Source organism: Pungitius pungitius, chromosome 11 (assembly GCF_949316345.1).
Source record: "Pungitius pungitius chromosome 11, fPunPun2.1, whole genome shotgun sequence".
NCBI lineage: Eukaryota > Metazoa > Chordata > Actinopteri > Perciformes > Gasterosteidae > Pungitius > Pungitius pungitius.
The window spans coordinates 19,941,757-19,969,515 of NC_084910.1; the positions used below are offsets into that span (position 1 = coordinate 19,941,757).

Genomic DNA, 27,759 nt, shown 5'->3' on the forward strand with positions numbered 1-27,759 from the left:
GGTCAGGGGGACGATGAAAAAAAATTGGAGGGAGGGATGAAGAAAAAGTAGAGTAAAGATCTCATGGAGGAGGATTTACACCCCGAGAGAGGGGGGCGGGAGAGGAAACTGGCAAAGATGTCTGTGAAAGGAAAAGCTGAGAGGAGGAAGGAAGAAAGGTAGGAATCAACAAGATGGAGAGAGACGGTAAGAATATGACAAGGAGTGAGGGAGGAAGAGAAGGAAGGTCACATGCACACATGAACATCATGTGATCATCCCTCCCTCCTCTTTTCTATTTGACTGACAGGTGGTTTACAAAAGCTGTTTACATATGTTTATATTCCTTTGAACAACGAGCCAGTTTTACAGGAAAAAATTCAGAGGAAAATAAAGAGTCATCAACTTTCACCTGATCAACAGTGTGTTTTCTTTCTGTCTGTCTCCAGGTGTGGCCACCAGAGATCCCCCCCCCCTCTACCATCGCCCCCACCCCCACGCCCTGCATCAGCTGTCAGAGCGGCTGACTCACCTGATGCATGTCTGGCTATTAATGATTCACACACACACCGATGTACAGTAAACATAAAGCTGCACCCACACATGGGGAAATCAATTGCTTATTGCTGCATGCTGCAGGACAAAAACACACACAGACAGACACACACACACACAGACAGACACACACAGATTAAGGGCATTCCGGTGAGCCCGTGACTCAGCGTCTGCGAGCCACACGGACGGAGACTGAGGAATGTAAACAGGTTGCTGGTTCGGATCCCTGCAGAATGTGAGCTCGCGGCCCGATTCGCTGGGGACACTTCATTCGTCCCCCCGGGCCTCGTCCCCCGCCGTGAGACGCCACCCTGCTGCCCGTCCTTATCTCTCCCCCGCGATCCGACAAACAACATGTTGTGGAGAGAAGCGTCTCCACGTGATGGTCTGTGGAACGTGGTCCACTCAGGAGCCACTTGTGTTTCACTCGAGTCTATTTCCATCTCCATCGTTCCTGTCCGTCCCCGGCCGCAGAGCACTCGTTGCCTCTCCTCCTTCTCCTGAAAGCTTCTCCGGAGTCAGGAGGAGACGTTAGCCAGGAGCTAACGTGGGTGTTTGTGTCTCTTGTTGTTGTTGCTGGCTCAGTGTGACACTGTTCTCTGCACGTGGTTACACTCATTCATTCATGATTAAAAAGGTGCGTGAATCTTTCTCCCTCTTTTCTCGAGAGTAGCTCCCAACGAGTGAATTACAGAGCAGATTTGGGGATGATGAGAAGACCCGAGCTGAATGAAGGTCGATGAAGACGCAGCTTCACACATGTGTGTTTAATAACATTTATTATATTACGGCCCTGTTCCCTTCAGCAAGGAGCGCGCTGCTAAATCATTAAAAAGATCAATTCCACCTGTGTTTACCGGCTACGAGCCGCCAAACTTCATCCTCCATGTTCAGTCCCAGGATCAGAGAAAGTGCTCTTTTCAAAACAACACAACAAGGGGGGGGGGGGGGGGGGGTGGGGGGGGGTCAGTCTGGTTGATTTCCCTGTGTGTGTGTGTTTGTAATGCACCTGTGTGTGCGCGTGTGTGTGTGGGTTTTCCCACTCATTCATTCCCATCCCGCTGATGCAGGTGCTTCAAGTCCTTCATTCACAAAAACCGGCTGTGGTGGTGGGAGGGGGGGTGGGGGGGGGTGGGGGGGGGGGGCAAAGGAAGGATGTTGCACTTCAGCGGAGCAAAGAATGGGCGCATTGTGTCTCACGAGGGGCACATTTCTCACACTTTCCTCCTGTTCTTTAAGTGGCCTCGGCGGCCGGTCGTTCACAATGTTGAGAAGCGATCGCCGAGCCGACTTCCACACGCGCCGCTTCTGAGACGTCAGCCAATCGGGAGCCGCGTTCGGTCATCAGTCAGCGGCTGGAAACATGTGGCGCGGAGACAGGGAGGACTTCATCACGTAAAAGTGTGAATAAATGTGACCCCCCGGCCCGGGCTCCAAACGCCGTATATTGGTTTATTCACCCTGTCGTTGGGCTCCAAAGGTCATCGGATCTTTCCTTCCTCTGATTGTTTGGATGTGTTTAAGAAAAAGGATTTTCACTGGGATCTTAAAGCTCTACATGAGAATTCTGCCCCTCAAATTAGTGGTGAAACTGGTGAATTGTTCCGCTTCCTCCTACACATTTTGCGTTGTGACGAATAAATTAAAATGTTCACAGGGGCCTTTGGGAGATTTTGTTTTTCCATCTCTTCACGTATCCGAGTGTGAAACGTCCGTAATGAGTCACACAAAAGCACAAAGTGGGATTTACGCAACGTTACCTGGAATTACATCCATTTCCTCAGAGGTGACTCATCTGTGTCCCAACGAGAGCTCAGCTAATCCCCGGCCTTCGATCTCTCTGTTCCTCCACACCTTGGAAACACATCCCCCCCCCCCCCATACCTGAGTCACCCCCCCCCCCCCCCCCCCCCCCGCGATGACCACAGCCCCGAGCCACGGGCTCAGCGGCCTCGGGCCCACAGGCGCGCTAGCTTAAGCTACGCTAAGCTAACAGTAGCCCACAGGATTACCCTGTGATGAAACGGTGGTTTGCAGAGTAATTAGGGTATTTCTAGCATATTTGCCCCCCCCCCCCCCACCTCCCTCCCCCCTTTCTTTTTGATCCACAGGGATTGCCTCTGAATGGCCTCGACTCGCTGACTCGTGTGCGGTCAGACGCCGCACAAATCAAAACGTGGGCTTAGCTGACCAGCGTTTTTGTCGTCGCTGGATTGTTGTCGGGGGTGTGATTTCTCTTTAAATGGTGAGCTGTCACACACACACACACACACACACACACACACACTTACAAATAGAATCACTGATTCACACACGGGGCTAAATAAAGCAGCAAACATCTGGTTCCATGTGTTGAGGATCTGTTGTGTGTTTCCCAATAACCACACTGTGACTGAAGAATGTGAGCTCACACCCAAAGAAACGCACAACTTCTATCTCTGTACAAATGATAAACGAAAGCACGATGTGAGAAGTGGCCGAAAGGTCCATTTGCTGCTTTCAATCAGCTTCTCATTCACCAAATAGTGATACTCATTAAAGATATTAAAGAACTGTTGTAATCTGCATCAAACTTTAACAGTCAATAACAAAAACGTTTTAACGAGCTCAATTTACTTACTGAATTATAAGAGCATACTTCAATGCTAAAGAGAGGTGTTTATTTTATTTTCATATACAGCTTCTTAGGAGTTTCTGGATGTAAGCCTCTGTGCATACATGTATTTAAAAATCAACGATATTCCCTATTGTTGAACAAAAGAGTCACAAAGATATAACGGGTAAAAGATAACATTTGAACACCTGGCGAAGACAAATAAGTCCATGTTTTTATCAGCGTTCAGGCTTTGACTGGTGGGGCAGAAACCCAAGTCAAAGGAACACCTTTGTATCTCACTGGTGTTTATCAGGGAATGGAGCCCTCCCCCCGAACGGTTCACTGAAGTCACATGATACCTGATACCTGAGTGGTTACTCTCAAATATTGTTTTCCCCTTTTACAGGCAGTGTAGTTCAGCATAGTTTTACCTGTTCAACCGGTTGACCCAGCGCAGCCTTTCTGAGGAAATCTGTTGATTAACCTCACATACCTCAGGAGTGTGTGAGGGGCTTTTATTGTGAAAGGTGTGGAGGGAAGCGCTGGAGCCTTTGTTGAGGTTTGTTGCGTTCAGAGTTCAATACAACTCATTTATTTAGACCTTTAATGTGTGATAATGGAGCAAGTGAACCCAGATGATCCTAATAATGGGGGCCCGTTTTACAATAAAGAGAGAGAGGGGATCAGAGGTGAACAAAAACAGCTGTTTGGAAGGATGGTGAACACACACACACACACACAAACACACACATAGCAGACCTGTGGTCATGTCGGTTTGAAGGATCCATTCAGCTTTTCTCAGACCCACCTTGTGTGTGTGTGTGTTGTGTGTTTGTGTGTGTCCTTTTTGCATGACATTTTTAGAACGTGATGCCATTTGGTCGCCTCTTCAGTTCTTCTCCGGTTCCTCGGCTGTGGGGGGGTCACGGTGCGGTCCGAGGGGGTTGAAGGCCGGGGGGGGGGGGGGAGGCGATGCAGTATTTTCTCTGCGTGCGGCTGGCAGGACAGAATTTTCCTTTCTACTTTCGCTTTGAAGTTTCAGGCAAAATGGCGCCGCGTCTCACGCTGCACACGCACACGGGTGCAAACACGCGCGCGGGATGTTGTGAAGGCGCTCACTCATCAGCCCCATCAAAAGACACGCACACACACGCACACGCACGCAGCGGAATGCGTGCGCCCAGCAGAGCGCGGGCCTGTGGACGGGCGCGGGGGAGGAGCCTCTGTTGTGGCTTTCGGTGTTTTGTCGCTGCAGGATCCTGCAGACGCACAAACATCCCGCGGCAGTAATTACCCGTCTCCGCCGACTCCGACGACTGACGGGCGCCCTGCGAGCCAATCACGGCGCGAGCACAACAAAACGGTATTTGTGGAATAGTGTCAAACAGTATCACTATTTCTCATCAGAGCAGAGGATGCAGCTCCAGCTGTTTTTCTACGTCTGCATCTGGAATGATGAAAAACATGGGTGCGATGTTGCAGAAAGCAGCGAGCAGAGGGTCTTAGGAGGTCGTAAGAGGTCACGCTGTCCTCGCGCGGGGTTACTCGTGTCAGTGTGAGAATGGTTGCTCTGCAGTCTGGAGATGTTCCTCAGCACGCGGCGCTGCGTGGTCCATGCGGCGGAGGTGGACGAGTTCAGTAAGAATAGACTGCTATTTGTGCCTCGTGTGAAAGGAGAAGTCGGCGTTAAATTAACTGTCCTGACGCAACGTCCCTTCTGTCTTTTTATTTTAACATGAACCGCATCATTTTCCACGACCTAAACATAACCGAGTCCTTTTTTCTTAAAGACGTAAGACGTGTTTGAGGACGCGTGGAGGAGCTGTGAAGACCACGCCATTGTTCTGACCTTCAACTCTGGTGTCTCCATCGCCACGTTCAAATACTCACACAACTCCCTGATGCTCCCAAAAGTACCTCAGTACATCAGACCTGCACCCCTGGTCCAGAGGGGGGGGGGCAGGGGGTGGGGGGCAGCAGCGAGCTCCGCGCCGGAGAGAGTGACCGCGGACGCCTTTGTTTACCAACGTCAACAGGAAGCACACACGGCCCCAAAGGAAAGGATTCGTCCCTTTGAATGTCAAGGCTGTGAGAACAAGTGGACTTCAAGCTGCACTGTGTGTGTGTCTGTGTGTGTGTCTGTGTGTGTGTGTGTGTGTGTTTGTGTGTGAGTGTGTGTGTGTGTGTGTGTGTGTGTGTGTGTGTGTGTCTGTGTGTGTGTGTTGTTGCCATGAGGCACCTGCTGCCTTTCTTCTCAAACCACCATTAAGGGTCAGACAAGAACAAGAAATGGGTGGGTATAATGTTGTGTGACTCAGAAGGTTCGTGGACTTCCCTGAGGGGGGGTCTGCAGACGGATGTTCACCTCCATCCTCCACCCCCCCCCCCCCCCCCTGAATGATGTATTTTAGAGGTGTTCAAAGCGTGAGACGGTGGGACTTTCTAATGTGTTATGGGATCCCAGCCATGGTCATACAAAACAGACACAAAAACGCAGGAGTTATGAGTGTACACATGAGCATGTGATTGTGTGTGTGTGTCTGTGTGTGTACTCTGAAAATAGCTCTGAACAGGAAGTCTAAATCCAGCCTGCACCAGGAAGAAAAGTGTGTGAGAGGAACAAACAAATCAGGAAATCCTAACACCCCCCCTCCTTCACACACACACACACACACACACACACACACACTCTCACACACACACAAAGTGAAGGGTAACTTCATCCCGCTCACTTTTATTTTGTCCTTGTGTCACATGCACATTTTTAAATGTTTATTACGACACCTGTTTACTTCCCTCTGGTTTGTCCTGCTGTTGAGGACGTGTCTTTGTGAGTTTCTCTCCAGCGATGCAGATATGAAGATAACGCAACGATACAATTAGTTCCAAAGGGGATTTCCTCCCTGATGAGTTTGGGATGAGTTGGAAAACAAACACACACAGATACACACACAGACACACACACACACAGACACACACAGAGCGTCCGCTTCCAGCTCGCTCTCATAAACATCTCCACAGTTGGAGCAACATGGACGTAGAAACATCTAGAAATGGTCAGTTCGTCCTTATATGGAGTCAGCAGCGTTTTGTGTTATGTTGTTACACACTCATATCTGAATGGAGCCTCGCTGCACACACACACACACATCAACACACACATCAACACACACACACTGAAAGAGAGGAGGAAGTAGGATTCGTTTTTTCCCTGAGGAAGTTTGTGTGTGTGTGTGTGTGTGTGTGTGTGTGTGTGTGAGACAGGTTCTCAGGCTGGCCGGTACTTCCTCCTCCTCTTCGTCCTCCTCTTCTTCATCTTTTGTCGTTTGTTCCTCCTCCAGCTGGACTCCAGACAGGAAACAGATGCTGCTTCCCCCACTCTTCCTCCCTTTTTTCTTCCTCCTCTCCTTTTTCATCTCTCTTCCTCCCTCTCTCCCTCTTCCTCTCTTTCTCCCTCTTCCTCCCTCTCTCCCTCTTCCTCTCTTTCTCCCTCTTCCTCCCTCTCTCCCTCTTCCTCTCTTCCTCTCCATGTATTTTCTCCTTTCTCTTCCCCTCCATCTCTTTCTTTTAAACTCTTTCATTCTTTCTTCCTCTCCAATCTGACCCAATTCTTTTTCATTATTTCTTAGTTCTTCTCCATCTCTTCTTTTAAACGGAACTTGTTGGTTTTGTTTATGCGTTCAAATCACTTAATATTATCAAAATGTGACGGAATAAAACGATAACAGAGTGAATTCCGTACGTTCAACAAACAGGAGGAATTACAGATTATTTCTGGCAGCATTGCAGGTGATGAAAACTGTATTTATGTATTAAACATGTATATATATACACTATTGTTGAATATCATCAAACTTTCTTCACTTAATAAACTGTTTCTTTAAGTGTATATTCTTAATGAAAAATGTAATCATTCTTAATGTATGAACAGCTCTTTGACCTGAAAGAAGAAATGAGAAGGTTTGAGTGAAGATCTAATGGAGGAAGAAGGGACTTTAGAGGAAGCAGCAGAGGACGAAGTTGTCTCGGTGTGTGTGTGTGTGTGCGTGTGTGTGTGTGACAGAGAGAATGTGTGTTTTATTGGCAGTGTGTCGCCACCTAGTGTCTGTGTGCATACTGCAGATGTAAAGGACAAAGATAATTGATGCTGGATTCAGCCGTCGAAGTGAACGTTTGACACCTGGATACGTAATGGCATCATCATTCATGACATCATTCGTCTCTGTGCCTTTTCTCCTCTCTGCTGCCAAAAGGTTTGATTGTCACCACGTGTCAAAGAAGAGAATATTGGAGAAATAGAGGCACATCAGGAAAGCCATGCAGATGTTACTGCTCACCTGAAAAAGGACTCATTGAGCTCCTTCTGTGCAGCGTGAACCCTGTGGATCCACTGCAGAGGCTCCTGGGAGGCGACTCCGTGAGGGACCACGGTCTCCTTCATGGTCCTGTGGGAAAACTCTTTGTCTCCGTGGTAACAGATCAGCCCCAGCTGACCGGAGAGGGTCGTGTTGACCTTCGTGTTGCCTCCTTGGTTTGTGGAGTGAGGGAGTGAGTGAGTGAGTGAGGGAGTGAGGAGGGGGGAGGGGGGAGGGAGTGGGTGAGGGGGGGGGGGGTGAGAACGAAACGTCTGTTTGAGTGAAAGTGCAACTCGGCTCTGTGGAATTGAGTCAGAAAAGTCAAACACATGTTTCACAGAACTTGTGTCTGACTTTACAGCTGTGTGTGTGTGTGTGTGTGTGTGTGTGTGCGTGCGTGTGTGTGTGTGTGTGTGCGCGTGTGTGTGTGTGTGTGTGTGTGTGTGCGTGCGTGTGTGTGTGTGTGTGCGTGTGTGTGTGTGTGTGCGTGCCCTGAGACCCTCAAGTGATGTGTCTATTTGCTCCAAATCAGCTGACAGAAACACCTGTGTGTATTTGATCTTTTTGTGTAGCATTTGTTTGCTTTAAGTGGACGAGGTAGTTCTACGTCACGCTGGCAGCGCTGCGGTGTTACAGAGGCCTGCGTTGCGTTCGTGCATCGACGGAGCGACGAGGCGGGAAAACAAAAAGAAATCAGAACCGTGTGTCTGAACCTGCAGATTCTAAAGATCACAATCTGCAGCTTCCTGCAAGTGTTTCTCCAGCAAGGACAATGACCTTTGTGTGTCTGCATGTTGCCAGACGTGAACAAGGAACACTGGGTTCAGCACTGGGAGATGTGGGAGGGAGAATGGGGGGGGGGGGGGTATGTCTGGATTTATGGTGCCGTGTAATCCTTCCAGTAAAACCAGTCCAGGGTAACTACTACAGTTTAACTCAACATCTGAATGAATCAGAGTTTCCAAGTATCCTGCTCACGGCCCGCCTCCTCTGCAGACACACACACACACACACACATGCACGCACACACACATCCTCTCCTGGAGCCACAGTCAGAGGAAGCAGCCCGGAGCTGTGGGCTGCTCTGAATTACCATGCTCTCTGCTGGATGTTCTGCTGGATGCTGCCCTGCTCCTGTCCCCCCTGAACCCTCCTTCACATTTTAATTAACATCCTCCCTCTTTGTCTCATCCTGTTTTTCTCCCGTCCAGCCCTTTCACGCTAAGTCGTCCTCAATCGGTGACATCAAGCGAACCCCTGCTCGCTCAGCCGCCTGCGTCCAAACAGATGAAAGACGTTACCCGCGAGGTCAAGAGCTGCTCCTCTAATGATCTTCTCTCTGCAGTCCTGTGCTCTGTGTGCAGGGTGGACGTCTGAGGCTCGTTAGCGGGGGCCGCTCACACGTTTCCCGGCCGTTTTTGAGTCTGCAGATGTACACAAAGCACTCATCTAATCTGATCCTGAACCTGAAAGGCCCTACGGGCTTTTTATAGTGCAGCTAAAGTTAATAAATACGAGACTTTCAGACCACAACTTCCCCTTCATGTGAGTTTTTGATGTTGTCTTATTCACGCACCATTTCTGAGAATCAATTCATCCAACCGCACCACATTGTTATATATTATTACCATATAAGGTCATTTTCTAATATCGTGTTGCGCAATCCGTTTGAGATCTGCCCCAAAATCAGCAACACAGCGTCTGATTGGATAAAGAATCCCAGGTGTGTTTTTGTGCAGTGATTGGTCCGTTTGGAGGTGCAAAGGAACCATATTTAGATCTATAGATGTATCTATAGATAGATAAAGTGCAGGACATCGGAGGTTGGTTTTATTTATTTGATTTCTATTAATTAAAAATGAAATTTCTGAATTTGTCTTGTGAGCATATGAAGCCCCCCCCTCCTCTCTCCTGGGGGTTACCTGCTGGTCATCTCAGGGGCCAATCACTGCACTCATACATCACGTCTTTGTTAGGAGGAAGTCATTAGGGTGGTGCAGCGACCCAGCCTTGACCCCGCTGAAGCTGCATTAAAAAACCCCGACCCGGGTGGTCAGGACAAGGGGGTGGGGCTTACCGTCGGCCTCAGCCAATCACAGAGGACCTGGACAGGTTCTGAGGTTTCCTATGTGTGTGTGTGTTCTTTCTTTAAATTTCTACTTTGGATTTAAACATTTGAAACTGTGAAAATAGTGTTGTTACTTTTACTGTTGGCGACTCCTTACTAATGTTTATTTAATAAATGTCCTGATGACTTAATGTTGAATGTGTGTAAGACAAACTTGAGTCATCAACATTCATTTGAAAGTGTGTTTTGCTGTTTGCATTCGGTTGTTCAAGGATTTAAAGGGTAGTTTACAACCCAACGACTGCAGTCAGGTTCAATAATGCTGCACATGAGAAACAAAGGTGGATGTTTAACACATTGTGTTCTTTCTTGTAAAAACCCAAATCAAACTCAGCAAGCCAAAGCCCAATCGGCAGCTTCCTCAGCAGTGTGTGTACTTGTTGTTATGTTAGCCGTTAGCTATTAGCTTCCTGTTGCATTCCAATAGATTTCTAAACGTTTCAGAATGATACAATACAGCTTTTTTTTAGCTGCTTACCAGCTCTGGACCTTGACCTCTGACCTCGTGGCAGTGTCATTTTGGTGTCGTGCTGGTGGACCCGTTGGTGCTCACTTTCAGTGGACGGGCCAACGCTTCGCCCTTTGGGTGTCTGTTTGATTGACAGGAGGCATAATGTGGCGCCGGGGCGTCCCCGTCCTTTACCCTCCATCTCCCCTCTTCACCTCTCCTCTCAACTTCCCCTGCCCGGATCCCCTTTCTGGAGGTCAGAGGTCATTCATTAGGATGCCCTCCATTCCTGATAATACCCACATATACAGAGTGAGTGTGTGTGTGTGTGTGAGGGTTGTAACAGACACAGGACTCGAGCAGGGGTTGCGAGGGCCGGAGAGGGTTGACAGCTACCATCAGTCTTTAAACAACCACACACACACACACACACACACACACACACTTTGTCCCCGGGGGCTGTGGTGTCCTCACATTGCCCTGAAAGGGAGTCGCACTGACCGGTCGCACTGACGACAGTCGTCTCAAACTCCACCGTTTAACACTCAATCAGGTGTTTGTTCGTGTTTAAGTCTTCAAGTCTCTCTCTTTCGGACCTTGGAACAATGTCTGTGGGTCATCAGGGTGGGGGAGGGGGGGCGGAGAGGGGGTGGTAGGGGGTCACTGGGCGGCTCCCATTGAGACGTGTGAACCAGGGAGGTTCCGCTGGAAACCGGCTCTCCTGTCAGCAAACAAAGGTGCAGCGGTCTTCACCTGCGGGAGGACGCCGGCGCGTCGGCTTCCTCAGAATCCAAAAAGTGATTCATTCAGAGCACGAGGAGGAGGATGAGGAGGATGAAGGCAGTTATTTTAATGGGCTGATTCGTTTCTGCGTAAAAAACGTGTTTTTGAACTTTGGCAGCATTCCTCACAGTTGGTCCATTCCTGCCCTTGAGCAAGCAACTCGAACCTGTGGCAGCTCAACGGAGCTTTCAGCGAGGCCTCGGTAGCGAATAAAAACTTTAAAAGATGAAAATATTTACAGTGGAATCCGTATCGAACCACCGTCCTTTCATCTCCTGCACGGGAATCACTCCGTCAGTGCAGCCCGTTGAGGTTGTGCCCCTCGTTGAGTAATCCTGAGTGACGTCCCTCGCCCGGCGCTTTAAGTATAGCCTTCCCGTGTCTCCGTGTGTCTTCTTCCTCTTCTGCTGCGGTTGCACGGCGCTGCGCTGCATTGTCTGGGCCCAGTGTGACAGTTTGATGAGCCATTAGTCGACATAATTTATCTTTGTGTTCGCTCGCCCTGCAGACTCTCTGTCTGCTGCGGGCGGGCGAGCCTTTGTCCTGACGGCTGCACACACACACACACACACACACACACACACACACAGGTATAAATATATACACAAACCACGTAGGAGTCATACGCTGACGGGTTTGGTCAGAATGACACGGCAAGGCGCGGCGTTACAAAGTGGGAAAAGTTCAACCGATTATGAAAAGATGCGTCGTCTTTAATGTTTCAGTCACCGCGGATACGATCACAGGCTGAAGCTTTTAAACATCTCCACGTGATCACAAGTCCAGCAGAGTGGGTCCGCGGGTGTGAAAAAGTTACATAACTTCTTTATTTGAGGAACAAAACTCTGTGAAGAGGCAGAATGTTCCTTTTTCTGCTGGACTTTGGAACGACAGAGATGTGCTGAAGGATGAATGGGGCGATCTGGTTTGGGGGCAGATTGTGACCTCCGACCTTTAGGTGGAGACCGAGCAGCGGTCATGGCGACGACAGATGATGCGCTACTTAAGCTATGGAATGAAGTTGGAATTGTGTCAAAGAAAAAAAAACGTTTTGTCTACTCGTGCCGATCGAGAGCTTCTGAAAATATCCACACGTCCTTCCGTCTTTTGTCCAGTTATCAACACACCACAGAGTGGACATGACGCATTTGACGTGAGGTGGGTCTCTTTTGAGTGAGTGCACCTGCTCTGAGAGAAAAGGGGGAAGATAAGAAGCATACAGTCAGCGTTCCTTACGTTGGGGATTAAGGCCTTAACCTTTCTGAAAAGGGTTAATAGTCGACGAGGCAACACTCTCTTCTTTCAAGTTCGTAGCGCCGCATTCCTCTGCAGGACCCCACCCCCCCTCGGTTTACCGGACACGCCTCTGGCCGTTGTCACAGCTGGGGCACGCTGAGGGGAGCGGCGAGGGGGGCTTTCTGCCAACCTTCGGCGCTCGATAAGGAAGGTGAGAGGTAAACATTGACCCGAGTCCTATCGCTGCTTGTCCAGGTCCATCTTTCACAGGAGAACCTGTGCAAACAGCAGGGGATGCACTGATAACTCTCTTTCACTCCGGGCCGTAAAACTTTAAGTATCGCCTGATAATGAGGGCGTCACGCTTTCAACCTCGGCTTAGGGTCCTCGCACCGAGCAACGTCCACACATTCCGCCTTCCACCTCTGATCGGTCCGGGTGAAAAGGTCCCGATCGATCCACTCTTTCACCATCAGGTGTTCAGAAAACTTCTTGGGTGATGTTTGGTACTTTTGTGGCGAGCGCCATTGTTTATTTCTAGGAACGTCTCAAATGCTTGTTTTCCGCTGCTGAATGTGTGAAAAACAGAGTTTGATGAAGATCGAAGACCGACTTCAACCAAATTCTTTTCACAGTTGACTTGTTGACAAGCGAATAAAACATTTATAAATAGTTCTCAAACGACATCTGATGGGTTTTTAAGATTGCATCTCGACCGCCTACTTACCTGCATTCCACCCCGGACCGAATGAGTGTCTTAAAGCTGCATCCTGTCTAGTGACCAGCAGGGGGCGACTCCTCTGCTCCCATAGACGTCTATGAGGAAATGACTCTACTTCTCTTGATTTATTCCCTCAGTAAACATGAGTTTATGGTCTCAGTCTCTAGTTTCAAGTCTTCTTCAATGGGCGGAGCCTAACGTATCTGACGACAGTCTACAAACGTGATGACGTGATGAAGACTTCCTGTATACGGCCCGTCCGTAACCAGAATGCCTCCAAAAACCAAACAATTTGCCCACAGATTCTTAGATGCATTAAACTGTATATAAAGACAATACTGAATACAATAACTGATTAAGAGGGCTTCTGACATACACGTGGTGTCCAGGGGATAAAGGTTCTTCAAAGTTCCTAAAAATCCGAGAGACCCGCCCAGGACTTTGAGTGGGTCCAGAGTGGTATCCAGTGAGCACGTCTGGTTAAAACAACGCGTGTTGATCTCCACTTGTTGCTTCCAGTCCGTACTTTTTATGATCCGGTTTACTCGACTTCAAGGTTCAATTCTATTTATATCAAATTGCTGCAAAGTGCGATCAAACCAAACCAGAGCAAATAACCAATGTGGATTCTTTTGGGGCCTTCTGCTGTTTTTACGGGAACAATCACTCCTCTAAAGCTGTTGTCAAACTGGGAGCCTTCTTCAGCTCTGTGGGGACTCGGGGTGCTGATGGTTTACTCCCAGTAACCAGCGAGCTGCAGGGAGCCGGGAAACCCAAACTGGGAGGATGAGAATGAAGCAGTAAAACCACAGAACAAGGTTCAAACAGGAGAAGAAAGGTGATAGGAGATGACCCGTCTGTTAATGGCTAACTGGATCGGTACACGTGTAAACAAACACGGCGCCCTCCTGCACCGGCTTCCCCTGTAAGCAAACATATGGATGTGCACATAAAGAGGCATTTGTACACAAATGCATCACCAGAAGAGAGAAATGGCCGCTCCTCAAAGTCCACCTCTCCTTCTACCCGTTGAATTCTGCCTGTGAACTTTCCCAAGTTTCACTGACCTATGACCTATAAAAGTAGTAAAAGCCGCCTCTTCGGCGGCCGGGGAAGGACTCGTTGTTGTTCCTGTGGGGGACTGGCTTCACACATACGACTCCTTGTTTATTACCCCATCATGACAGAGAGCACACGCGTGTAAACACTTTCTAATCAACGGCAGGATATTAGTTCCCTCGCTGTTAATATATATATATATATATATATATATATAATTCCGCACATTTCCTGTTGGCCCTGAGCCGGAAAAAAAACCCTGTGGGCCTGCTAGCATGTGTAGAAACAGACTTTACCTGGGGGATGGAGGGGGGGGGCCAGAATGAATGAATGCATGATAAGCTTGTGCTGTGCTATCTTATAGAACCACCAGAGGTCCTACCTGCCCCCCCCTGCTGAGAGTCCCTGCAGCTGCCGGGACTCGCACAGCCCCCACGCGATCTTATTTGACCCCCCGCCCCCCCTGGGTGTTTGGCACAACTTGGCTACAGAATTCCAGTTTGCTGTATTGGTGGCACTTTGAGATACTTCGCCTCACGTCTAGTCTGTTTGAGCAAAAATATGAAATTCAACAAACAGGGAAATTACATCAATGGGGGTTCTGACAAGAGCCTGCAGGAACATCAGCATGGAATCTGAACCTCTCATCTTCAGTTGGATATAGATGTTGGGTGAAGAACCCCTGTCATTGTGAGGTCTGTGCCGCCCCCTGCTGGTCAGCCCTCGCACTGCACACCGGGAGGGATCCTCCTATTGGATTGTGCACTATTAGAGAGAGTAAGCTCTGTGGCAAACAGGTTTATGAGGCTTTATGTTAATCTTCGCATAATATCCTATTCAGGGAAAATTAATAACATTTTTGCTGAACAGATGCATGAGTGATGTCAGAAACACACATTTGGCTGATGCCTTTTGGTGCAAAGAGTCAGAACCTGGGGAGCTTTCAAACAACATCTGCAGTACACGGCTACAGAGAGTTTAAGACACTCTTGTCCACCACGATCCTATTTTTCCTTAATGGTACCAGGAGAGACACACCGGGACTGAATGTTGGTGAATAATGGCGACCCGATCCTATGTTTCAGATCTTTCTGCAGAGAGACGAACCTGGAACCATGACGTAAACGTTGTAGTGATGTGGGAGTGGCCTCATCAAAACTCTCCAGCGCTTCTGTTCAGGCCTTTATGGCCTCATACAAAAGGCGTGAACGTCTGGATCCTAGAAAGGTTCTCTTTGGTGGACGTACAAATGCTTTGAAGTTGTACCTCAGGGTCTGCGATGATGAAAATATCAGATTTGACTTTACAAGTCTGTTCCTGTGTCCGGACCGGTGTTTTGACGTGGCCCGGATCGCCTGACGCCTCTTGTTTGCATTTCATGAATGTCTTCACATACCCACCAAACAAAGAAAGTGTTCTGCAGCTCCAGGGAGACCCAAACCCCAGGCAGCTGTTTCTCTCCCTGTGAGGACACAATCCCCACAGGGGGAACATGAGCTTTCTGTAACATCTGTACGGTATGACGGGGTGACACAGGCCTCGGGGTGGGAGCACTTTATGAAGCCAAAGTAGTTAGATTCAAAATCCCTGACAATAATCCATGGGGGGTCCAACAGGATACTGTTTTAGCCTGTACAGTTGGGAACAAACTTCTAAAGTCACAGTATCGGATTTTTTTTTTATCGCGGACCTTGTGGGACAACATCATAGCATTAGTACGTCCACCAAAGAGCCTTTCTGGGGTGCAGACGTTCACACTTTGTTATGTGGCCATGAATGGCTGAACACTGGGTTTTAACGAGGCCACGCAAACATCACTACCACCAAGTTAAAACCAAGCATCCATTTTATCCATAAATGCCTTGTATTGTCTCCCATACGGGACAGGGTTCATGTTGCTGTGTACAGGACATTTGACATGAAAAAACCCTGCAAATTCAGAACAAGTGTTTGGTTCCGAATTATAACTCCACATAGAACGGCGCAATAGGTTTAATACTTTTTGCTGTTCATATTAAAAACGTGGAGACATCTGTTAATATGCTTCTGTGCGTCTAAGAAGCCGTCGGCCAATCACTGATAAAGTCAATGAGTGACATTGAGATTTTTTCCTGGCCGTTGCTTTTTTTGCATTGAATCATGAAACCACCAGCTGCCACTGGAACAGAGCGTAAATAAGGAGACCAGCCGTGTGACCGGAGGATTTCTTTATTGAAATTGATGACCACAAAGACAAGGCAGTTGTTTTCTGTGCTTAGGCTTAACGTCTGAAATGAGTCATGGAAAAGGTCATTGATCAACTGGAATCAGACTTTCTTGGCGGCTTTGCGGGAGCTCTCAACGGCGTCGATGAAGAACTCGTTGCAGGCGACGGTCAGCGCGGCGACCAGGACGACGAACTCCTGGAAGTCCACCTCCCCGTCCTGGTTCTCATCCAGGTCTTGCATTATCTTCTCCACCACACAGGGGTCCTTGCTGGCCTGGAACAGAAGAAGCATCGTTAAAGATCAGAGAATTAGTTCCAGGTAGGTTTTCAGCTACGTTCCCACCGTTCTCTCACACAGGGAGTTGCAACAGGACATTTAAAATAATAAATAATCGCCAAAGTGCAGATTCTCACCGACAGGAAGTCGCTGAGTTCCCCCTGCAGAAGGTTCTTCAGCTCCCCGCGGCTCAGCTTGTACTTGTCCCCTTCCTTCCCAGAGTAGGAGTGGAACACGGCGATGAGGCCCTCCATGGCGGTTTGCAGCTGGGTGGTCATGGTTCTGTCCGGGAATCAACGCCTACAAGTTTGGTTTCTGCGAGAGACTGAAAGAAAATGTATTTAACGGTTTTGACCAATCAGAGTAGAGTCCCGTCTGTGGGGGACTATCGAGTGTCTCAGTGCGAGGGGACAAATGACCACCGCAGGAACCGAAGAGGTTACTTTGAAGGGAAGTTTTTATTTACCGACAACAGCAAATAAAATAGATTGAAAAGGGAAATATCCTCCACCTGCTGCTCTTAGTGTCGCCCTGAGGAACAATTACCGTTTTTATCTTTAAGCTCCACTTTACAAAAGGTTTAATCCGGTAAACTATCGGCATCCAGCAGAGGACGTGCTGAGGCCATCCATCCCGCTCATGGTACCAACCTGCTGAAACCTCATTGGGTCCTGACCCATCGAGTGACAGTTCGTCCATCAGCATTAACAATCCCATGACCCACTTTGTGGATGAACTACTAGAGAATGAATGCATTCTACTAAGGAACCAAAGAGCTTTAGATAAATCTCATCCCCTAAATACATGCAGTATTCTCATGGCTCAACACAAGCCATTTTAAATTAAGTCCAGAAAGTTTAAATATCCAAACTTAACCTTCCTTCTCTTTCACTACAAGACACCGGAGCTGGAGGGAGGGGGGGCGCGCAGCGTGCTGAGTCATTACACCTCGATGAACCAGCGCAGCACAAAAGGACAGACCTCCTGCAGCTTGCACACTTTACCTTACATGACCTACAGCTGAAGAGGAGGATGAACCGCGATAGCGGGCCGAGGTCTGTCTGTCTGAGGAGGGACGTGCAGTCATTACTAATGCAGCGGGACACTGGGAGCAGAAACCGTGTCTGCAGCTACTGAGGGAACAAAGTGCTCCATCACGCTCCCTCAATTAGGCTCCATGATTCCTGTCACTCAATCAGCTCCCACTGCGACCGGGAGCTGATTGGAACACCTTTGAAATGTCACATTCAAACACTGGTGTTAATCAGCGGAGGCTCAGACCTAAAGCACGAACATTTGGGGGAAATTGTTAACCGCAATTATACAATAACAGATAAAAAGAACAAAATTGGATTTAATTTGAACTTGGACCTCGTCGCTAATTATTTTCTTTTCCCTCCAAATGAAATAACAAACAATGAAGGACTCACCTGAACGCTGCCGGTGGAAGTGGCTTCAGTTCGCACCTCACGAGTTATATGGGCTCCTCTCACCTGTGTGCAAATGAGTTTGGATCTGATAAGCCCCTCCCCCTGGACCCCTGCACAGGTGAGCCGCCGGGCCCATGTAAGGCAATCACACGCTGCTCCCAGACTTTCACCTCGCATGGCCACTCACTCGGATCAGGACCTGAAGTCAGCGTGTTCAAGTCCTGCTACGCAGACATTCAACTGACCCCAATCTTGCATATATAATGTATGGTTCACTAGATGGGAATATTGTTAAAAAAAAGCACTTACAATATAAATACTATATATATATATAATGCCTTTATAGGGATTAATCAGGTGAAGGCCGGACAAATTCAAAGCGGTGGGGTTGATTTACATCAGTATCTCCAGATCTCCAGTATAAAGGCTTTATGGATATTTGCATGCTTCGAGCTAAACATTTTCCTAAGTTGTCCAAGCATAAGTGCGCTTGATGCAGGAATGCAAAAGAGAAAAGAGTGGCAGAAGCCATGAGATCATCTCAGCTTCCCTCTGGGGGCAGAAAGGTGAAACATGTGCAAAATGCCATTTGTATTTTAAGGATGGAAGGACTGGCAACCTTCTTTCCCCAATACGGTGTTTCCAAATGTTACAATCGGCTGCATTATTTATGGAAAGCTGAAACTCTCCTGTAGATTAGAGATGGATATTTTGTTCTCTGTTAGAAACCTTTTCTTTGAATTGATAAACTGAGACCAACTGGATGTGTGAAAGTCAGCCTCTCATGTCTCTTTTGTGAGGGGAACCAAAGTAACCGTCTCTAATTACTGCTTTTAAAACCAACCGCAGAGACCCATCACACGCCATCACCCAAACTCAACCAGACAATAAGTCACATGTTCAACAAGTAGCATTTCACAAGGCAGACATTGCAAGATGAAACAAATGATGATACGTGTCCAAATATCTTATTATAATTTATAATACAGTTGAAAGAAGTCTTTCTCTCTCTCTCATCAGTACGGACAGGTTTAAACAGATGAAGTACACACAATAAAGGCATCACATCAGAATAACAAACTTCACAGTAAACATATTCAGCAGCTATTATTTCACAGCAACATTTTAAAACAACATAATTGTGGCATATTTAGAGTATATGGAGGAAAGGAATCCTTATATTTCTTGCAGTATTCTCTCTCTCTGCAGGACTTCAACCCGGAAATAATTCAAGGTTCAAGGGTGTCCCCTACTGGCCATTTGCAAACTGCACAAATGACCTGACACGTTGTCACATAACAACTGCAAGTAGTAATGAAAAGGAAAATAATTTTAAATGCGTCAGAGAAACATGAATCATCACAGCAGGCGTTTCAGCTAAAGTTGTAAAGTATTTTGCATTAGTCAAATCTGCAAGTTGACTTGCAGATTTGACTAATGCAATAAAGAAACTAAACTAATAAAGAATCAACAGTCTAAAGAGAAACGATCATCAGTGCGAACTCTTAAAATACAAATGTGCAGGAGCTCTACTCATTTTTATCATACTACCACTATGCATTGCTCAACATGAAGAAGTAACGTGTAAACCAAACGATGCGGGAAGATTTAATAGATTGATATTAGATTAAATTATAAGGGAGTTGGAACAGTTGGAAAAAGGGGAAATAATGAGTGAGGGTCGTACCTGTCACTGAAATAAAGATATTGCGCCCCCATATTCAACAGAAAACTGAAAGAGGGAATGGGTCTTATAATTTGTTGTTTGAGATCTTCCTTTGATTTAATGAGGATATTGTTAAGTAACTAGGTCAGGATTATTATTATTATTATTAAGTGTCTTTTTTGCAGGACTTTTGCAAAAAATATCTTCAAAGTAATTTAAGAGAAAAATGTAAACTTAGGAAGCGCGAATCTGTTGGAACTTCCATGGAGCCCATTGGGAAGTTTTGTGTGTCCGGTGTGGCCTTAGACGTGCTCGTGATGTCCAGAGCGTGACGCAGCACGGCGCTCTCACAGCTCACCGCGGCCGCGCCTGTTACCTCGAGGAGATCAGAGCCGGTCGGCTGGCTCTTGGTCCTGAGACGGCGCGGGAAGAAGCAATCTTTATCTTGCCGACCTTTTGGTCAGAGTACAACCATAGGGATTTGTCTCTGGTTTGACTGCTCAGTGAGGTTCCGCTCGTTCTCTGGTTCTGCTTTTGTCTCCACTCTACATTTAGCTACTTCCAGGTTCGGGTCCTCAATGAAAGTCACAGAAGTGCTTCCTACAGAGGACGTTCTGCTCTTAACACTGTGAGACCTCTTCTGGGTCATTGTTGGCCTGCCCAGGACACCTTTCAACTGGGTCCAGAAAAAGGCCTGCTGGTTGGCCTGCTGGGGCCACTCCAGGTACGTCTTGGTGCGCAGCATCTTCTTCAGCTTCAGGTACTTGCTGGGCAAGGAGTTTGGATCCATTGGCTCCTTCACCACCAGTATGACATCATTGAAGGTCTTTCCCACTGCTCTCTGCTGGGCGAAGTACAGCTCGTAGTTGCACCACTCGCTGTTAACGAAGTGCCGAGAGAGAACAAATATTACCTGAGAAGTGAAGACAAGAGAAGAATACATTGATTACATCTGTAATATTGGGTTGTATATTGTGTTTTTGTGTTCTGACACGTCGGCCATGGTACCTTCCGACTGTTTTCAATGTTGTCAATGATGTTATCGATAATCCACCTTCCTGGCATGAAGTCCCTCTCATGAATACACAGCCGGTAGGAGTTCCCATTGCTCTCCAAACAAGGCAGGAGCTGGTTCCTCACCCAGTCCGCGTCAGAGTGGCTGTACGATATGAAGGCGTGGTAAGTAAAAGTGCCGCCTTCCCCTGCCGCTTTCTCTTTGTGAGCTCTGTATTTGGCCCTGACGATCTGATACGTGGCTTTAGTGTACCACGGTAGGTCAAAAATATAGCATATCAGCATCAATGTCAAGATCACCACTGCCGTGGTGGTGACGCTGATGATGACAACTAGTCGGATATCACAAGCCACTTGACTCGGGAGGAACTTGGATATCACCGTGTTGCGCAAAGCCTCCGGGTGGTAACATCTGTAGTTCCAAGGCCAGTCCGTGAGGTTGACCTTCGCTTTGTTCATGGTGTCCTGGACGAAGGAGTGGAGCTCACAGGTGCAGTGGTAAGGGTTGTTCCCCGCCTTCAATTGGGACAGTTGAGGCATGTCCTGGAAGGACGCCTTGCTTATCAGACCGAAGGAGTTCCCATCCAAAGCCAGCGTGTGCAGCGATGCGCTTTTCCACATGGTGGGGATGAACTTGATTTTGTTCCCGCTCAGCAGGAGCTCTTTTAGGTTGGTGGCTCTCTCAAAATAGCCCATGTCCAGCTGGTCCAGTTCGCAGTAGGACAGGTCCAAGTATTGCAATGTGGTGGGAAGACATCGGAGGGATTCGCTCTTGAGCGGGTTGTGGTGAGCGACGAGCTGAGTGATGCTTTTCTGCCACACGCAGTCCCCACTGTGGCCTGAAGATCCCAGTTGGTTGTTGCTTAAATCCAACACCCGCAGCTGCTGGAACTCCTTCGTGAGCAACGAAACTACTTCCAAGCTGGTCAGCTCATTGGTGTCCATTCTGAAGGTGTGAAGATTGGGCATGGCGCCCCGGTAATTGCACCGCTGGTTGAAGATGAACTCGTTCTTCAGTCGATTGTTGGAGATGTCCAGATACTCCACGCCTTCCATCTCGGCCCAGGAGTCGCAGGGCGACGAGTTGAAGTCCACGTGCTGAATGGAGAGTTTCTTGATTTTGTTGAACCAGGTGAAGCGCCAGTCGAATCGCAGCACATCTGGATTGCTGACATACCTACGAGGATGAGGGATTTGTAGCCGTTGTGAACGTGCGCACGCAAAGAAAATACTACTGCTATATTGCCTTTGTGTACCAAATGTGATTTGACAAATGTTGATGCACAGTTCAGCTATACAAATTCTACAAAGAATTAGATGAGAAAGGATTCAGTCCTGGTTGATTGCTCTGGAGGAGCTTGTAATTTGTATCTGATTAAAACCACTTTCAAAAACAGCTCTGCTGAAAAGCTGCAGGGTTATAAGAACTTTGAGATTTTGCTTGTATTTGAATTATTAATTCTTTACATATTATACTTTCATCAATATGTTTTACATCTTAAAAACTTCACATAAAAAAACAGGTATTCCAAACCAGAAGATACTCACCAAATATCCAAGTTGTCCAGTGCCAGGTCTGTGATGCTGGAACTCGCTCCGCTGTCGACAAATGTGGGCGAGCGAGCAAAGTCGATGTACTGAAGCCTCAAGCTTCTGATAGGGGTCACCTGGAGGTTTATCAATGCCATCCTGAGGAGATTCTCATTGAATTTACCTCTGTGAAAGATGAGCTGCTGGGCTGTGATATGTTTTAAACCCTGGAAAATGTCCTTCTCTCCCATGTAGTACATGAACTCAAAGAGGTTGCGGAATTGGATGGCGCTGAAGGTCTTGTTGGCCAGGTCCCGCAGCATGTGAGGGAGGGCACTCGGCCTCTGATCTATGGCCATATCGAAGCCCATCTGGTTTGTTTGGATGACTTCTAAACTTCCCGGCTCGTAGTAATCGAGATTATTAGAACACTTGATGGCGAAACCTTGCAACCGGATGTTCTTCAGCGGCTGAAAATCAGATTTCTTCAGACCCATCACCAGAGGACCGCCCATGGACAGAACTTTAAGGTTGACAAATGTGGAAAAGCTTTTCGCCAAGGTCGCATGTTTGTAAAGGTTATTGGACATGTTGAGCACCTTCAGATTCAGAAGAGGAGTCAGAGCGCCGGCAGGGATGTCCTGCAGGGAGTTATTGAAGATGTCCAGGTGCTCCAGCAGCTCGTTGTTTTTGAAGGCCTCGCTGTCGATGTGCGAGATGTTATTGAACTGCAGCTTCAGGACGCGGAGCCGCGTGAGGCGGTGGAAGTCGTGGGCGTGGACCCCTTGAAGCTCGTTGGAGGAGAGGTCGAGGTCCTCCAGCGTGGAGGGGAACTGTCTCCAGGGGACGTGCTCCAGCTGTCCCCCCTTGCAGTCTGCGGCGTGGCCCTGGTTGTAGATGCGACAGGGTCCTCCGGAGGACGCAGTTGGGGATGTTAGTGCTCCGAGAAGGAAGGCACTAAAATAAACGAGCATCCCAATCATCAGACAGCCTTGTAAAAGACAAAAAGAGGAAACATTAATATGTTGGAATTCTGTTCTTTAATCCACAGAAAAAGGTTTATTGTTCTGTAAATAAATATAGAATTGTCTCCATTTCTTCTATCATTGTATTTTCTTCAGTCTCTCTCATTACCGTGCGTTTGTATTTTATTTTCTTTTTCTTATCCTTAGTTAAACTCATCTCCTCTTTTTTGTTTACTCTTTTACTAGTGACTAAACGTAGACACTCCCTGAAGATCTAAAATAGCAGTGAGACATCGTGATGAATGAGGCATGACGTGACATGATCAACAACAAGATCTTTGAGTAATTATCTATAATCTTCCATTGGGCCATACATTTTTCATTGCATAATAAACTTACGGAGACCGTTGCGTTCAGCTCCTCCTGAAGGGCAGGTGAACCTCGCAGACGCCACACATCACTCTACCGACCCTCATTGTGTGCTCTCGAGCCGCAAATCGGACAGACTCATCCAAATGAAAGAGACATTTCCATCGGTTCTGCCTCTCTCCTGCCTGAGGCCATTAATGCAGACGCTATCTAATCCCCTCTTCTTCTTGTTGTTTATGTTACGCTGGCCCGAGGCCACACACCTCCTCGTACTTCACAGCCCCCTAAAGCAAACAGTGAGGGTTTCAGTCCAGAAGTGACGTGTTTCCTTATTTACATAAGGCAATCGTTGACAGCTTTGACAGCCACTAAAATAAACAAGGGGATTAATAAATGTGAATTAATTCAGTCACCATCAAATTGAGTGGCTTATGTTGCAGCTTTCGCCTCTAAATGATTGCGATGTGAACAGCATTCTTTAATCATACAGCAGCAGGCGCGAAGCTGACAGATGATCCTGGAAATACAGTTTCATGCAAAACACACGATAGTGTACAATCATTTCGTAATGTCCGTGGAGGAAAATACTCTTTTGTCTTTTTCAGTACAGTCCTGAGGCCCTCGATCTGAAGGTCTCTCTTACAAAATGTCCACTCTTAAGAATGCATGACCGATCGTGACATGTTTCAGTCGGTTGCGTTTGCATCTCTGGTTTGAAAACCACAAACAACCAAAGGGTTTGTTCAAGGAAATCAATACCTTTGGAGCTTGCTTTCTGGATCCTGATGAATGCACCTGCGTGGCCACCCGCTGGTTTGAAATGAACTCTTTATCTCGGGATTGGGACTCCCGTGTGTTCAGTTTTGTGCTGTTTGCTTGAGGAATGTGCAGCAAAACGCCGGCTTCAACCTCGCTTATCATCCCTCGGGGCTTCGGGAGGAAGGGCAGCGCCAACGCGCCGTTATGCTTTTGAGAGTCACGCGAGCACGTGACCCCCCCCCCCCCCCCTCCACCGGGCGATGGCTGCTCCCGCGCAGGTTGGGCCTCGGGTTTATTAAGAGACGAACGGGTGTCGCAACACGCGAGTCGGTCGCGTGGAAAGAAGTCAGAAGGAAGTGAAAAGCACCGACTGGAAAGCTTTCGCCGTGACAGGAAGTGCCTTTGTTCAAAAAGTGCACTCCTCGTGTATTTTAATCGGTGAAGGAAAAAACGAAACGTTGTGAAAGAAAAGAAAAGGTCGCCAGATGAGCCCACAGATACAGACAGCCGGTCTCCTCATGCTGGAGACATGGTTCCACACTGACAGAGGGACGCAGAGCGATATTGCAAATACGTAGGATGACAAACATAATAAAAGACACATTGTCCTCATCCAGAGTCAACATGTGTACCTTCTTAACTGCACTCACAGGAAGACAAAGGTCCTTCTGCAGCCAGTCCCACTGCATTGTGGGAATATGTGGTCAATAGCAATTTGAGGCAGCACATGCTGCACTTTGGGCTCCATTGTGAGGTGGTGGCGATAAAAGAATCAATACGAGGCTTCTACTATTGATTCAACTGCGATGTCTTTCTGACGCGTCGTGGACGGCAGAGAGCTCCGGGGCTCCGTTACCGCCTGTTTACCCGCCAGTCAATAATTAATGGCCACCGGCTCGTTCATCGACGCCACTTTGCTGCCTGTGTAGGAAACGTTCATCCGGCGGCCTGGCTCCTCGCCGCGGACCAACCACGCGCCGTGTTTACGTGGGAGGCACAAACACAGCTGCACGGACACTTGAGCTGGACCTTCAGCTCCCAGGTCGTCCTGTCCATGTCTTCACCTTCCCAAACAACCTCTCCCCGCTCCCACCTGGGGTATCAAGCAGACAGATCCAGCTGGTTTTGACATGTGACAATGATGCACAGACATGACGTGACGATGCTTCCAATGATAAACTGCAGCAACTGATGTCAGCAGTTTTTTAGCCAGTAAAAATGACTCCAAGCAAACAAACCGCAACTTTTTGGTCATTTTGTGGAAATGCTGTGTTCACATGGTAGAACTTACAGGCTGAGTGACATTACATGGGGTCGCGTTCCTTCTCCCCCTTTTCAAGCAGTCCAATAATGTCCCTACCGTTGCTAAAGCTAGCTTGTGTATCTGATTTAACTGGCCCAGAGGAATGCTTTCAAATGGATGTCGAGGCGTGTTTAGAAAGTTGGTCTCATAATGAGCGAAGGAGAATCCACAGGGAGGAATACATTAGTCAGTGGCTTGACCTCGATGAGTCAAACAAGCTAGTTTAGTTTCACTAAATCTGTCCTTGAGAAGCCCAAAACCACAAAAGATTGTAAACCTGAAAGTTTCACATGGGACATTGTGGCTGCGACAAGTCGAAATAAACAATGTGAGAAAGCTCTGTTAAAATCTACTTATAAATCCTATTGCACAGATGAGGAGAAAAGGTCTTGATGAGATGTGTATTTACTCAGTTACAGCGACATGACCTAAAAATGAAAAGTTTGTCAAACAACTTAAAGGTATTTAGTGCCTCTGAGAGGAAACAATGCTGAGTAAAGAACAATGCGTCCTGTGTGTGAGTCGACTCCACCTAAAGGCCTCCGTCTGCTGCTTGTGTCGATCACTGAGTGATTATTACAACACAGCAGGTCAGACCAGTTACAGACACCTGGCTTTCTACTGGGCATGATGAGCTCCTAAGTGAGGGAACGTCTTGAACACTAAATAGTGTGAAGAAGATGTCTGAAGCTGTCCAATGCACCACTGCAGCTGCGAGGAGATTCTAACCACGTCAGACTGGTGCTAGTTCATCTCTCTGTGGTTTTTAAAGGCATGTTGGACATAATCATTTGGACCCGCTGATGATGCCTCATCGAGCCTGTGGGCCTCTTCCATCAGCGCATCCTTTGGCTGCTCTGTCATGTGATTTATTCTAAAACAAGTCTGGACTGACAACTCCCACAGAACCACACAACTCCACATCTATGGTGGAATTGGAACGAGCCGAACCTCAAAAGGTTTCAAATCAGTAATCAGCATTTGATTTAAATCCTCCTTTAAAACCTCTTCACTTGCATTCTCTTCTCGCCGTGTCACACAAGTCAGAAAAATGGCTTCCTGTAATGGAGGATTAACTAAAAATACCTTTGAAATGAAGTCATTGAGCCTAAATGTTACTACTAGCACTTGAGTAAATGTGTAGCTGGTGACATTCCTCCAGCTACACATTTACCTGTTTAATGTGTGCAGGCTGAGAGAGACACGAGGAGTCGGATGGACATCATTTCATTTTACGAGTGGAAAACGCACACTGAGAAACGTGTGTGTGCTTCATGTCAGACGTCAGTGATGAGTGAAGAGTCTCTCTCTCCTCTCTGCTCACAGGATACGAGTTCTTTGTCATCGTTAAACACAAAACCTTCAGGGCTCAACCTTCCACTCCGCAATATGGTCTGATTTCAAACTGAAAACAGCCCTCAACATGTTAAGAGTTTAAACAAGAGCTTTGAAACGGGCGTTTCAACTCACCTCAGACGGGGAGGTCAGACTCCTCCGATTCACCAGCTCCGACAGGTTGGAAAGTCCTGTAGAAAACAAGCGTGTGAGAAGTGAGTCAACTGGACCAGTCCGCCTGTGGGTTACTCCCACCCCACCCCCCCACCCCCCCCCCCCCCTCTCTCTCTCTCTCTCTGTCAGCCTTGTAATAATCTGCATGTGCGTCTGTGTGTGTGTGTGTGTGTGTGTGTGTGTGTGTGTGTGTTGCTCAGGAATGCGTAGGGAGGATTTTCTTCCTTCACAGAAGTCTGTCACAATACTAAAAAGTGTTGTTGACCTTCATTCAATCCGTTTTAGTTTAATTTGCCCAGCGTTTGAGATGTGGACGTCTACCTTTCTTTGAACGTAAAAACTTTCTAATGCGTTTAAAAACATACTTTAACAGATGTGCTTTGCATTCTGATTTTTAGGACAAAACAAAAGGCGATTTTCCTCATTTTTTTCCAAAGGGACGGACGTCCATTTTTTGGTTTACAGTTTCTCACAATTGTTCACACACATTCCTCAAAGCAGTACCAGCTTTGAGGAATGCACTTTTAAATCTGCCCAATGTCCAAGTGTCTGTGTGCGTTTGAAGCTGCGTATTATGTGAAAAAGATCATCTGCTTGTCTCGTCAGAGGCTCCTCAGGGTGAGATCTCGATTCTACTCGCTGGAAGCAAGCAAAGGCTTAGTAGCTGGAGGAGGAGGCATGCATCATGGTGATGATGCTGGTATGACTGATGGCGCTCTAATGGGACATTTAGGAGGTGGACTTCTTATCAATTTGGTCAAGTGTGTTGCCAAGCTCCAGGTGAGCAGATGGGCCGACATGACGGTCCAAGGATAGAACAAGTCCCTCAATCCTGTTGGCAGAACAATTGATTCCAGGAGAACATGTTCAT

At 47.6% G+C, this 27,759-nt stretch overlaps 2 protein-coding genes across 3 annotated transcripts; both read right to left on the bottom strand.

The window, feature by feature from the left end:
* Positions 1 to 16,124: 16,124 nt before the first annotated feature.
* On the bottom strand, positions 16,125 to 17,873 carry s100a1 (S100 calcium binding protein A1). 2 transcript variants are annotated; one of them, XM_037454130.2, is made up of 3 exons: positions 17,774 to 17,873; positions 16,481 to 16,668; positions 16,125 to 16,340 (listed from the first exon to the last, which is right to left on the bottom strand). In XM_037454130.2, the coding sequence occupies exons 2-3, from the start codon at positions 16,619 to 16,621 to the stop codon at positions 16,167 to 16,169; spliced, it is 315 nt and encodes a 104-aa protein (XP_037310027.1). In that variant the 5' UTR covers positions 16,622 to 16,668; positions 17,774 to 17,873; the 3' UTR covers positions 16,125 to 16,166. The 2 variants fall into 2 exon arrangements, with proteins under 2 accessions (XP_037310027.1, XP_037310026.1); XM_037454129.2 differs by lacking the exon at positions 17,774 to 17,873 and adding an exon at positions 17,348 to 17,503.
* An 872-nt stretch (positions 17,874 to 18,745) lies between these two features.
* On the bottom strand, positions 18,746 to 26,906 carry tlr18 (toll-like receptor 18). Its single transcript, XM_037454047.2, has 4 exons — positions 26,850 to 26,906; positions 22,002 to 22,974; positions 20,448 to 21,630; positions 18,746 to 20,352 (listed from the first exon to the last, which is right to left on the bottom strand). The coding sequence occupies exons 2-4, from the start codon at positions 22,964 to 22,966 to the stop codon at positions 19,900 to 19,902; spliced, it is 2,601 nt and encodes an 866-aa protein (XP_037309944.2). The 5' UTR covers positions 22,967 to 22,974; positions 26,850 to 26,906; the 3' UTR covers positions 18,746 to 19,899.
* Between the last annotated feature and the right edge of the window lie 853 nt (positions 26,907 to 27,759).

What these genes read in the sequence shown, in the direction of transcription:
- s100a1 (XM_037454130.2), bottom strand. Translation starts at nt 16,621, where the DNA reads ATGACCACCCAGCTGCAAACCGCCATGGAGGGCCTCATCGCCGTGTTC. An exon ending in AACTCAGCGACTTCCTGTCG is followed by an intron (nt 16,341 to 16,480) that starts GTGAGAATCTGC and finishes CTTCTGTTCCAG; the next exon opens with GCCAGCAAGGACCCCTGTGT.
- tlr18 (XM_037454047.2), bottom strand. Translation starts at nt 22,966, where the DNA reads ATGATTGGGATGCTCGTTTATTTTAGTGCCTTCCTTCTCGGAGCACTA. An exon ending in CTGGACAACTTGGATATTTG is followed by an intron (nt 21,631 to 22,001) that starts GTGAGTATCTTC and finishes TCATCCTCGTAG; the next exon opens with GTATGTCAGCAATCCAGATG. An exon ending in ACATTGAAAACAGTCGGAAG is followed by an intron (nt 20,353 to 20,447) that starts GTACCATGGCCG and finishes TTCACTTCTCAG; the next exon opens with GTAATATTTGTTCTCTCTCG.